This window comes from Scardinius erythrophthalmus (genome assembly GCF_964197995.2).
Source record: "Scardinius erythrophthalmus genome assembly, chromosome: 15".
Taxonomy (NCBI): Eukaryota; Metazoa; Chordata; class Actinopteri; order Cypriniformes; family Leuciscidae; genus Scardinius; species Scardinius erythrophthalmus.
Genome location: NC_138235.1, coordinates 3800566 through 3813007, shown reverse-complemented (window position 1 = coordinate 3813007; position 12442 = coordinate 3800566). Strand labels below are relative to the sequence as shown.

Sequence of the window (12442 nt, the reverse complement as noted above, 5' to 3'; positions counted from 1 at the left end):
ACTGTCAGTGGATTACTGTTTTTCTCGTGGCTTTACTGTATGATGCCAGTTTCCAGGTGTCCATGTCAAGACCGTGAGCGTTTGTTCTGATTGGCCAGGTCGAGGGGAGAGCGAGCACACATCGCTGATCCCTGTCCTGTCCTGTTTCTGGTCTCCACACAGAGGACATTCAGTGCCTTTGAAGGAGACGTAAGAAACTGGACTGAGAAGACCTGTGATGTGTGTTTATTAATGGGTTGTATTTTTATGCCTTGTTTGTTTGAAAGGCATGGCCATTGTTATTTTAATGCATTTTTTTAGTCTTTTAATTAAAATATTATTATATATTTAATGCACGTATTGTCTGTGTATTATTGAAAGGTTCAGAGACATGAGCTCTATGAAATGATTCACTGAAAAGTGGCTTTATTCAGTTTTTCTTACAATATCATGCTGTAGAAACTCGCTGTACACACACATCAGTAACTCAGAAATAATAAATAGTATTTAAAATCATATTTAATAGTTACAGCACCAGTATCTAGTGGATATGGTTGATAAAGCCCGCAGACGGCCAAGGGCGTGTTTTACAGGAAGTGTGTCTGAAGCATCTCATTCATCAAATGGAATTGGAAAACGTTTAAGAACTAAATGTAAGAATAAAATGGCAAAGAGAATCAGTTTGCAGTAATACATCCAATATATCCGTGTTCATTTCTGGATGCCTTGAGCAAGCCTCCAGTCCTGCCTGTTGCCTCAGGTCAGATGTTTCGCTACTGTAAAGCCCTCACGGAGCTCTCCGGTGCACTCACACTGTTAATGGAGCTGGACAAAGACACTTTCAACCGCGTCGTTACAAGGAATGAATTTTTTTTTTCTTTTCCATCAACTATTTTGATGGTGTGATGTATTTGTTCTTCTGTTGTATCTACACATGTTGGTTCTTCAAGCCTGTGGACGTTCTTGCGTTACACTCCTCTCTCGAGCTCAACGTTTGCTCTGAGACGCTGACTCCTCAGTTCTGCTCCTCCTCCGGGTGTTAATGGCTCTTGGGGTTGGAGGTCTTCCCGTGAGGCGCCGCTCCCTGGCACGCTGAAGTGTCACAGATCCCAGGCGAGCCCTGGTGTCCTGGTCTTCCGGCTCTCCCGGCTTCTCCTGGCTCTCCTGGGTCTCCAGGCGCTCCATCTCGGCCGTCTTTCACAAAGCCACGCACGCCTGGCAGACCTGATGAACACAGAGAAGCAATGGTGAGAATAACACCACACAAGGACCCTAGTAAGAAGACAATATACAATACTCTAATGAGAGGTAGCTGACATGGAGTTGCAAAGCTACTTATAGTTAATAGAATGACTAAAGTGGACCATCAAAGTCTATTAACTGAACTTAAAGACAATGTTCAACACATGTTCTAAACATAAATAATTATATGAGAAATCAGTCATACAATGAATCACAAGCCATGGGAATCGATCCCGGGTTGTACTACCACGACAAGCTACAACAAACTAATTGTTTGCCTCTACATGTGTGTTTTTAACCCCTGGTCCACTTTGAGAAGAGCAGATGTTCGGCTGGAGTCTTCATGTACTCACCCGGTTCACCCTGGTCTCCAGTGGGCCCTTCGATGGCTTTCCCCACGGGCCCCTTATCACCTGGCTCTCCAACATCCCCTGCAGAAATCCATGTTGGAATATGAATTCATGTTCAGAAATCACACTGTTCCTGGGTTCAGACACATACAGTAATACATTGTTTTTAAAGTATACTCTGCTTGAAATCGCTGATAAAACCTGTCCTAAGGAAATATTGCTAACACTTTACAATAAGATTCAAATTATTAGCATTAGTTAACATGGAAATAATGAAAAGTAATTCTAGTTAAAAAAAAAAATGTAAATGGCAACATTTGGATTTGTGCCAAATGAGAGAGTCTGTGAGCCCAACGCTGGTTTCTGTTTCAGTTTAGCCTGAAATGAATTCGTTTTGGCTTGACGATTATATAACCTATATTTTTCATTCTTGTTCTGAATACTGTTAAAGGGGTGGTAAAACACGACTTCACTTTTCTAACTTTAGTTAGTGTGTAATGTTGCTGTTTGAGCATAAACAACATCTGCAAAGTTACAACGTTCAAAGTTTAAAGCAAAGGGAGATATTTGCTTTTAAAGAAATCAATTTCTAAGAACTACAGAAACGGCCGATAGGGACTACACGACATTCCTGTGGGCTTGCTGACATCACTAAGCCCAACATTTACATAAACCCCTCCTCTGGGAACACAATACATAAAGGGGGCGAGGCCATTTTATGTTGCTTTGGAGAAGAGCTGTTGTGGTAGTAGCGAATCACAACACACTGGGCCAGCTAACCAATCTGAGCCCATTGCGTATTTTTGAGGGCGGGGCTTCATAGAACCAGGAAATCATCCGACCGTTTTTACAAGGAGGGACAGAGCAGTGTAGAATAATGGTTAAATATGTGAAAAATAATGTGAATTTTTAAAAACGAAGCATGAACACATTACAATGCACCCCACAAACACAATCAAGCCTTCGAAAAAAGGTGTTTTACCACCCCTTTAAAATTAAAAGATTTGTTGTGGATTGAGGGTAACTACAATAGCCTAGCTATGTTTATCTCTGTTTTTTGTAAACATTTCGCTTTATTTAGCCTATTTCTGGATGTAATGATAAAAAGAGACATACGTGACAAAGGCCCATCTGTTTTTTTTTCTCTCTCAAATATACGATTTTACATAGCATACTTACCATGCTGCAAACGCTTTAAAATATCTTGAAAAATGGCTTTAAAAGTAAGCCGTGTCTGTTTTGTCATTGCGCGTTATGTAGTGGTGCCCTGCTGGAAAACACCCATAACCCCCTTATAGCACAGTGATTCAGACCAAACTGAAGAGCTCTGGGTCCACAGGACCACAACTGAAAACCACTGCTGTAGCGTCAGTGTCTATTAAATGCCAAAATCTAGATTTAGTTGTTGCCCTAGGCACACTTTAGATAGCTGAAACTCTGGGAGAGGACTTTAGATAGCTAAAACTTGGGGAGAGGACTTTAGATAGCCTAAACTTGGGGAGAGGACTTTAGATAGCCTAAACTTGGGGAGAGGACTTTAGATAGCCTAAACTTGGGGAGAGGACTTAAGATAGCCTAAACTCGGGGAGAGGACTTTAGATAGCTGAAACTCGGGGAGAGGACTTTAGATAGCCTAAACTCGGGGAGAGGACTTTAGACGGCTGAAACTCGGGGAGAGGACTTTAGACGGCTGAAACTTGGGGAGGGGACTTTAGATAGCCTAAACTCTGGGAGAGGACTTTAGACGGCTGAAACTCGGGGAGAGGACTTTAGACGGCTGAAACTTGGGGAGAGGACTTTAGATAGCCTAAACTTGGGGAGAGGACTTTAGACAGCTGAAACCCGGGGAGAGGACTTTAGAGAGCCTAAACTTGGGGAGAGGACTTTAGATAGCCTAAACTTGGGGAGAGGACTTTAGATAGCCTAAACTTGGGGAGAGGACTTAAGATAGCCTAAACTCGGGGAGAGAACTTTAGACAGCTGAAACTCGGGAAGAGGACTTTAGATAGCTGAAACTCGGGAAGAGGACTTTAGATAGCTGAAACTTGGGAAGAGGACTTTAGACAGCTGAAACTCGGGAGAGGACTTTAGACGGCTGAAACTCCGGAAGAGGACTTTAGACGGCTGAAACTCGGGAAGAGGACTTTAGACGGCTGAAACTCGGGAAGATGACTTTAGATAGCTGGACTTTAGATAGCTGAAACTCGGGAAGATGACTTTAGATAGCTGAAACTCGGGAAGAGGACTTTAGACGGCTGAAACTCCGGAAGAGGACTTTAGACGGCTGAAACTCCGGAAGAGGACTTTAGACGGCTGAAACTCGGGAAGAGGACTTTAGACGGCTGAAACTCGGGAAGATGACTTTAGATAGCTGGACTTTAGATAGCTGAAACTCGGGAAGAGGACTTTAGATAGCTGAAACTCGGGAAGAGGACTTTAGACGGCTGAAACTCGGGGAGAGGACTTTAGACGGCTGAAACTTGGGGAGAGGACTTTAGATAGCCTAAACTTGGGGAGAGGACTTTAGATAGCTGAAACCCGGGGAGAGGACTTTAGATAGCCTAAACTTGGGGAGAGGACTTTAGATAGCTGAAACCCGGGGAGAGGACTTTAGATAGCCTAAACTTGGGGAGAGGACTTTAGATAGCCTAAACTTGGGGAGAGGACTTTAGATAGCCTAAACTTGGGGAGAGGACTTAAGATAGCCTAAACTCTGGGAGAGGACTTTAGATAGCTGAAACTCGGGAAGAGGACTTTAGACGGCTGAAACTCGGGAAGATGACTTTAGATAGCTGGACTTTAGATAGCTGAAACTCGGGAAGAGGACTTTAGATAGCTGAAACTCGGGAAGAGGACTTTAGACGGCTGAAACTCGGTAAGAGGACTTTAGATAGCTGGACTTTAGATGGCTGAAACTCGGGAAGAGGACTTTAGACAGCTGAAACTCGGGAAGAGGACTTTAGATAGCTGGACTTTAGACAGCTGAAACTCGGGAAGAGGACTTTAGACAGCTGAAACTCGGGAAGAGGACTTTAGATAGCTGAAACTCGAGAAGAGGACTTTAGACGGCTGAAACTAGGGAAGAGGACTTTAGATAGCTGAAACTCGGGGAAGAGGACTTTAGACGGCTGAAACTCGGGAAGAGGACTTTAGATAGCTGGACTTTAGACAGCTGAAACTCGGGAAGAGGACTTTAGATAGCTGGACTTTAGACAGCTGAAACTCGCGAAGAGGACTTTAGACGGCTGAAACTCGGGAAGAGGACTTTAGATAGCTGAAACTCGGGAAGAGGACTTTAGACGGCTGAAACTCGGGAAGAGGACTTTAGATAGCTGAAACTCGGGGAGAGGACTTTAGATAGCTAGACTTTAGACAGCTGAAACTCGGGAAGAGGACTTTAGACGGCTGAAACTCGGGAAGAGGACTTTAGATAGCTGAAACTCGGGGAGAGGACTTTAGATAGCTGGACTTTAGACAGCTGAAACTCGGGAAGAGGACATTAGATAGCTGAAACTCGGGGAGAGGACTTTAGATAGCTGGACTTTAGACAGCTGAAACTCAGGAAGAGGACTTTAGACGGCTGAAATTCTGGAAGAGGACTTTAGACGGCTGAAACTCGGGGAGAGGACTTTATAGCTGGACTTTAGACAGCTGAAACTCGGGGAGAGGACTTTAGATAGCTGGACTTTAGACAGCTGAAACTCGGGAAGAGGACTTTAGATGGCTGAAAATCGGGAAGAGGAATTTAGGCGGCTGAAACTCGGGAAGAGGACTTTAGATAGCTGAAACTCGGGGAGAGGACTTTAGATAGCTGGACTTTAGACAGCTGAAACTCGGGAAGAGGACATTAGATAGCTGAAACTCGGGGAGAGGACTTTAGATAGCTGGACTTTAGACAGCTGAAACTCAGGAAGAGGACTTTAGACGGCTGAAATTCTGGAAGAGGACTTTAGACGGCTGAAACTCGGGGAGAGGACTTTATAGCTGGACTTTAGACAGCTGAAACTCGGGGAGAGGACTTTAGATAGCTGGACTTTAGACAGCTGAAACTTGGGAAGAGGACTTTAGATGGCTGAAAATCGGGAAGAGGAATTTAGGCGGCTGAAACTCGGGAAGAGGACTTTAGACGGCTGAAACTCGGTAAGAGGACTTTAGATAGCTGGACTTTAGATGGCTGAAACTCGGGAAGAGGACTTTAGACAGCTGAAACTCGGGAAGAGGACTTTAGATAGCTGGACTTTAGACAGCTGAAACTCGGGAAGAGGACTTTAGACAGCTGAAACTCGGGAAGAGGACTTTAGATAGCTGAAACTCGAGAAGAGGACTTTAGACGGCTGAAACTCGGGAAGAGGACTTTAGATAGCTGAAACTCGGGAAGAGGACTTTAGACGGCTGAAACTCGGGAAGAGGACTTTAGATAGCTGGACTTTAGACAGCTGAAACTCTGGAAGAGGACTTTAGATAGCTGGACTTTAGACAGCTGAAACTCGCGAAGAGGACTTTAGACGGCTGAAACTCGGGAAGAGGACTTTAGATAGCTGAAACTCGGGAAGAGGACTTTAGACGGCTGAAACTCGGGAAGAGGACTTTAGATAGCTGAAACTCGGGGAGAGGACTTTAGATAGCTGGACTTTAGACAGCTGAAACTCGGGAAGAGGACTTTAGACGGCTGAAACTCGGGAAGAGGACTTTAGATAGCTGAAACTCGGGGAGAGGACTTTAGATAGCTGGACTTTAGACAGCTGAAACTCGGGAAGAGGACATTAGATAGCTGAAACTCGGGGAGAGGACTTTAGATAGCTGGACTTTAGACAGCTGAAACTCAGGAAGAGGACTTTAGACGGCTGAAATTCTGGAAGAGGACTTTAGATAGCTGAAACTCGGGGAGAGGACTTTAGATAGCTGGACTTTAGACAGCTGAAACTCGGGAAGAGGACTTTAGATGGCTGAAACTCGGGAAGAGGACTTTAGACGGCTGAAACTCGGGAAGAGGACTTTAGGCGGTTGAAACTCGGGAAGAGGACTTTAGACGGCTGAAACTCGGGAAGAGGACTTTAGACGGCTGAAACACGGGAAAGGGACTTTAGACGGCTGAAACTCGGGAAGAGGACTTTAGACGGCTGAAACTCGGGGAGAGGACTTTAGACGGCTGAAACTCGGGAAGATGACTTTAGATAGCTGGACTTTAGACGGCTGAAACTCGGGGAGAGGACTTTAGATAGCTGGACTTTAGACGGCTGAAACTCGGGGAGAGGACTTTAGACGGCTGAAACACGGGGAGAGGACTTTAGACGGCTGAAACTCGGGAAGATGACTTTAGATAGCTGGACTTTAGACGGCTGAAACTCGGGGAGAGGACTTTAGACGGCTGAAACTCGGGGAGAGGACTTTAGACGGCTGAAACTCGGGAAGATGACTTTAGATAGCTGGACTTTAGACGGCTGAAACTCGGGGAGAGGACTTTAGATAGCTGGACTTTAGACGGCTGAAACTCGGGGAGAGGACTTTAGATAGCTGGACTTTAGACGGCTGAAACTCGGGGAGAGGACTTTAGACGGCTGAAACACGGGGTGAAGGAACTGTAGTGTAATGGGAATGGTTCAGGTGAATTGAGGGTTTGGTGAGCAAACAGAGTCTCGGTCAGAAGATGTCAGATGATATGGAGTGATGATGGAAGCAAGGAGAAGGCAAGGTTTATTGCAACACCAGTAGTAGTTTATTTATTGTTACGGTTGTCTTTGGTTGAGATGCATGGTTTGTGTGGTTAACTGATGAAGACACACACAGTATACATCAGAGTGCCAGGAGAAAGCGCAAAAATAAATAAACTACTACTGTTGTTGCAATAAACCTTGCCTTCTCCTTGCTTCCATCATCACTCCATATTGCCTAAACTCGGGGAGAGGACTTTAGATAGCCTAAACTCGGGAAGAGGACTTCAGATAGCCTAAACTCGGGGAGAGGAAGGCAGCTAGCATGTTCTTGAGCTCACGCCTCAGTGTCTCACCTCGAGGGCCAGGGTCCCCCAGGTCTCCCGGCAGTCCTCTATAGCCCGGCGGGCCCAGGGCTCCAGGGTGGCCGATGGAGCCCACTTCTCCCTGCTGTCCCGGAGGCCCGGCGGGTCCAGGCCGGCCCACGGCGCCGGGGGCCAGGGGTCTCCTCAGGTTAGCAGCGAGCTGAGCGATCTGGTCTGAGGGGAACACAAGCAGATTTAAGACCGGTTGCATCGTGAAGTTTCATAAATGCAGTCTGGTAAATTTGAGGGCAAACCCAGGTTGTACCGTCGATCATGGAGCCACACAGTTCCCTGATGTGCTGCTCACTGGTCAGCTTGCCCTGCAACAGAACCACAACAGTATCACAACACATGCTTCAGGTCTACAGCACAGTGCCAACATGTATGGTGAGGCAGTTACGTACAGGAACACCAGTCTTTCCAGAGACTCCTGGAAAACCCTGTTCTCCCTGGAATCCCATTGGTCCAGGTTTCCCAGGAGCCCCTCTGCCTCCAATCTCTCCCTGGGGTCCCACAACTCCTTTGGCTCCCAGTTCACCTCGCTTACCAGCCTGTAACACGGGGGACATGGAGCAATGACTGTCCTCAGGCAGTAGCATAACACGTTTTGCATTTGGTCCTAGATGCTGTCTAGATTGATCCCGCATTCAGTCATTGTGCATTGGAGGGAAAGTGTCCTGGACTCCGGGTTACACCCCGACTCTTTACCAGAAGTGCCATGGGATATTTAATGACCACAGAGGGTCAGGACCTCGCTTTCACATCTCATCTGAAGGACTCATTACAGTATAGTGTCCCTGTCACTATACAATCCTCTTGCATTCTACAGTCGGTGGGATTAGATACTAGTCCATCAAGAACAAATACATGAACTTGCCATATCCATTACATGCTTAAGGTTTATTCGTTTAGCATAGTAGGTTAATAGCAGCTGCCAGTCCTGCACGGGTCTTGTTGGATATATATATATATATGAATAGGCTTGGACTTTGTGCTGAAACCCAAAGCACAGGACAATAGAATAACAATATTCATGATTCTGAAGCTGAAAATACAGGATTATTGTTGATGAATATGCTTGATCTCTGTCACTGACTAGATATATTTATAATAATGTAGGACAATTTTACTGCTAACAGACATCTGGCTTTATCAGGACACACAGATATTCCCCCATTGCATTATTATACATTATATTCAACATTATATACAGTAGTTTAATGTAGTACTGACACTAAAACTCTTTCACTGCAGGCATTCACTGTATCTCTTACATGATAAGAATAAAACAATCTAAAACGCTTTGCATCATCATACAACCAAAACTAAAAACTTAGTCTGGTGAGTTAAATTATGCTTTCACTTTAAGGAGAACCGCTCCGCTAACGCTTCAGATGATCACAGTTAAACATGACTATTCCCAAACTTTATTTCCTCATCCAAAAATGAAAAGGATCTCTTCATTAACTCACCCTCATGTCAATTTACATTTGTGTGTGAATTATACATTATGAATACAGTAAGCTGAGTTTTGTATTCAACTAACTCTATTATATCGCAAATCATGTCGTTTACATCACCAATACATATCGTCGCATTATATATTGCGATATCTGGATGTAACGATGTATAGTTACACGCCTACTTGAATCCCTGGACAATCTACCGCATTTCCCACAATGCATTGTGTTGAACTCTGTCTCTTCTGTTATTCACAGCAGCATTTACCACAGATGATGAGTGACTGATGAGTGTTTACCACAGATGATGAGTGTGATAACATGGAGACAATGTTAATAAATGTATTGTCAATGAAAATACAGCAATATATATAAATGAAATAAAAAGATTGGAAATCATTATATTCTGGATTTAAAGTAAAAAATAAACAGGCAAATATGTAAATAATTATAACTTAAAAAGGCAAATTTATGAAAAGAGGAAAAGAAGGATTTTCCTATAGGTAAATGAGCGCTCACCTCTCCTTTCTGGCCGACGGGACCGTATGGACCCTGAAACAAGAGGAGAGAGTCTCAGAAATGCTGACGCTGAGTGGAAATGAACAGAAGACTATTGAGACAGTCGTGTGAGTGAGTTACGTACAGGCTCTCCGTTCTCCCCTGGTAAACCATCACTCCCAGCGACTCCCTAAAACACACCAGCACACACCAGTAGGCAAACATGCACACGGTTCACAGCTTTCCATCATATAGATCTTTCCTTCATAGAGTCTGCGTTCTTACCATATCTCCTTTAGGCCCTCCGGCTCCAACGGGACCCTGAGAGAGAGAGAGAGAGAGACTCGAGTGAGCGTGTGTGTGTGTGTGCAGGTGTGTGTGTTGAGGAAAGCAGGGGAACACAAACAGGCTTTTCTCTGTCCAGAGCTCAGGACGCCGGACGCTGTGTGGTCAGATCACCAACTAACCCGTCTGTGTGTGTGTGTGTGTGTGTGTGTGTAGAGCAGCGGTTCCCACACTGGGGTACGCGAGGTGACAAAGGGTGCAAAATGCTGAGCCGTTCGTTTAATTCTACTCCACCTTAAAGTAACATTAAAGCTGCATGTGTTTCCAGCAGGTACAATGCCACAAATACATGATATCCAATCAAATGACCTCATCTTTCACGGTCAAAACTGCCTGCATTCACTCAAGCAGCGAATCACATTACAGCCGTTCTCCACAACGTCACTTTGTAAAAGTGCAAAGTAGGGATTTAGCGCTAACTAGCATGAGGAAGAAATATAAACACAGACTGTGCAGAGATCGATATAAGATTCAAACTCTCTTCGATACACAAACTGTCTTGTGTGATTTCTTGTTTTTAATGTTGGTCATGTATTATACGAGCAGGAATCCAATGTTTCCTTAATATCCACACGATTGCAAATGCGACATTGATTTTATACAACAGTTCAGCAAATGAAAGGGTAATATTAAGTGATGGTCATTTTAAACTCAGCATCGTCACTATTTTAGCTCCACCGAAAGCCACCGCAGAACTGAAACACACAGCAGTGTTTGTGAACGAATCGTGATTCAGTGATTCAATGATTCATTCATGATTACAGCTACTTGCTTCGTTACTGAATGAATGATTGACTCGATGTCATAAAGACAGTGACTTAATGCAACCTAATGGCGGTTAAATTCATATTTAAAAGCATCACTTCGTTTTTACCACCATTGCATATTTCTCTATTGAAAAGATTAAAGCATTATTTATTTTATAAAGGTATTTAAGGGGGCAAATATGGTCCCTTACTGGGAAAGCTGTGACTGCGGACAGAAGCCTCAGGGGACGCCACTCTAACACACAGGCTTCACAAAACAACAAACAACTAGAAAAGAAATGTGATGTTGGCTTGACAGAGACATTTCCTCTAGTTTAAAAGCCTTGATGTTTCCTCATTAAAACTCACCCGCTCCCCAAACCCGCCTCTGATTCCAGTCGGACCCGGCAGACCTGGATCGCCCAGCGCTCCTTTAACACCCTGCAAGGGAAGGCAAAAAGTTGCATGCGTTTTAATAACATTTCTGAATTGTAATAACTGTCATTCAAACTCCTACAGTGGATGAGATGACCCTGGGTGTGTGTCGGTCAGCTGTTCTCGTGTGTGAGATCTCAAGATATCGGCTAAATAATCATTTCCCTTTACTTTGGCCATAATCATAATCCTCCAGAACACTGAGAATCTACGGACCCTGTCACACCTTTGCATCATTATTAGAAAAGGAAAAGAATGAACATTTGCCATACGTGAACAAGCGCAAGCAGCAATCTTAAAAAACAATTCTCTGTTATGCAGTTCACAGCTTTCCACAACACCATGCTCGTCAATTAATTGACTGAATTGTCATTTTGGATGAACTAAAATCATAGAAATGGTTCCTTTTTATTGCTTGGGTCATATATGTTGGTTATAATGAATCTGAAGTAACTGCCATGGCCTGAAGACAGCTGAAAGTGTGGGGATGCTCCAGGTTCCTCTGTCTTCTGCTCAACTGTGACACCTTGGGTTGCAGCGCCAGTTCAATGATCCCATACTTGTCACTCGACATTTTGCATTTCATTAAAAATATATTTGATAATAAACCAAAATAAACCTCCTCCTGCATTTTTCCTAGACACCAAAAATAGTTCTGCTGTAAAAATTATTTGGTGCTAATGGTCGAAATGTAAGCGATTTTATTATCTCGTTGCATGTTAATTAGACTTATGAGTGCTATATATATATATATTCAGGCAGTTGTTTGACATTGGTTTGCTTGAAGGACGCATTTCCATATTTGATATCTGCATCTACACTGTACATTTGGCGAAAAAACCCAAGGTACACGTACTGGCCCAGAAAAGCTTAGGCTGAAGAGGAAGAAAAAACGGAGCGCTTTACAGAAGCTTTTGCTTTCTGCACCATCTTCAAAGGTTCTTTTAAGGCGGAGAAAAAGAGAGGAGAGGCGTTTCTGAGCACTGAAAAGAGTCATGTGATCACGGCTGGGGTCCACCTGAGTTGATGTCATCACCACCATCGCTTCTTCAATGACGTACGAATCGCATTGACGGGAATATCCGATCTGTCCGCATACATGTCAGACACAGATACACGGATCCGGCTCATATCAGATTTATTTCCAGATGAACGAGGCCTGAACCGTTCTGAGAATATCGGCCTCGTGTTACATGTTGGTCATATCCGATCTGAGCCACGAGAGGGAATCAGACCTGGGCGACGAACCCTGTAATGTAAATGTCCTTTAGCAGTCTTTGTTCAGATGCGAGAAGCTCCCATCCCCGTTCTGCAACACATGTAGAGGTCAGTCTATCTGTCATGTCATTGTGCAGACGAGAATGCTTTCCC

The 12442-nt window shown here is 44.2% G+C and overlaps 1 protein-coding gene across 1 annotated transcript in view; it reads right to left on the bottom strand.

Moving 5' to 3' along the window:
* Positions 1 to 376: 376 nt before the first annotated feature.
* Positions 377 to 12442, bottom strand: part of col9a3 (collagen, type IX, alpha 3) — a 30763-nt gene continuing 18697 nt past the window's right edge. Inside the window, exons 24-32 of the mRNA XM_081386351.1 lie at positions 11006 to 11077; positions 9831 to 9866; positions 9691 to 9735; positions 9567 to 9599; positions 7992 to 8138; positions 7853 to 7907; positions 7579 to 7761; positions 1575 to 1652; positions 377 to 1203 (exon numbers count right to left, since the gene is read on the bottom strand). Of these exons, the coding sequence (XP_081242477.1) occupies positions 1019 to 1203; positions 1575 to 1652; positions 7579 to 7761; positions 7853 to 7907; positions 7992 to 8138; positions 9567 to 9599; positions 9691 to 9735; positions 9831 to 9866; positions 11006 to 11077 (834 nt within the window). The 3' untranslated portion in view covers positions 377 to 1018. The remainder of the gene's footprint in view (positions 1204 to 1574; positions 1653 to 7578; positions 7762 to 7852; positions 7908 to 7991; positions 8139 to 9566; positions 9600 to 9690; positions 9736 to 9830; positions 9867 to 11005; positions 11078 to 12442) is intronic.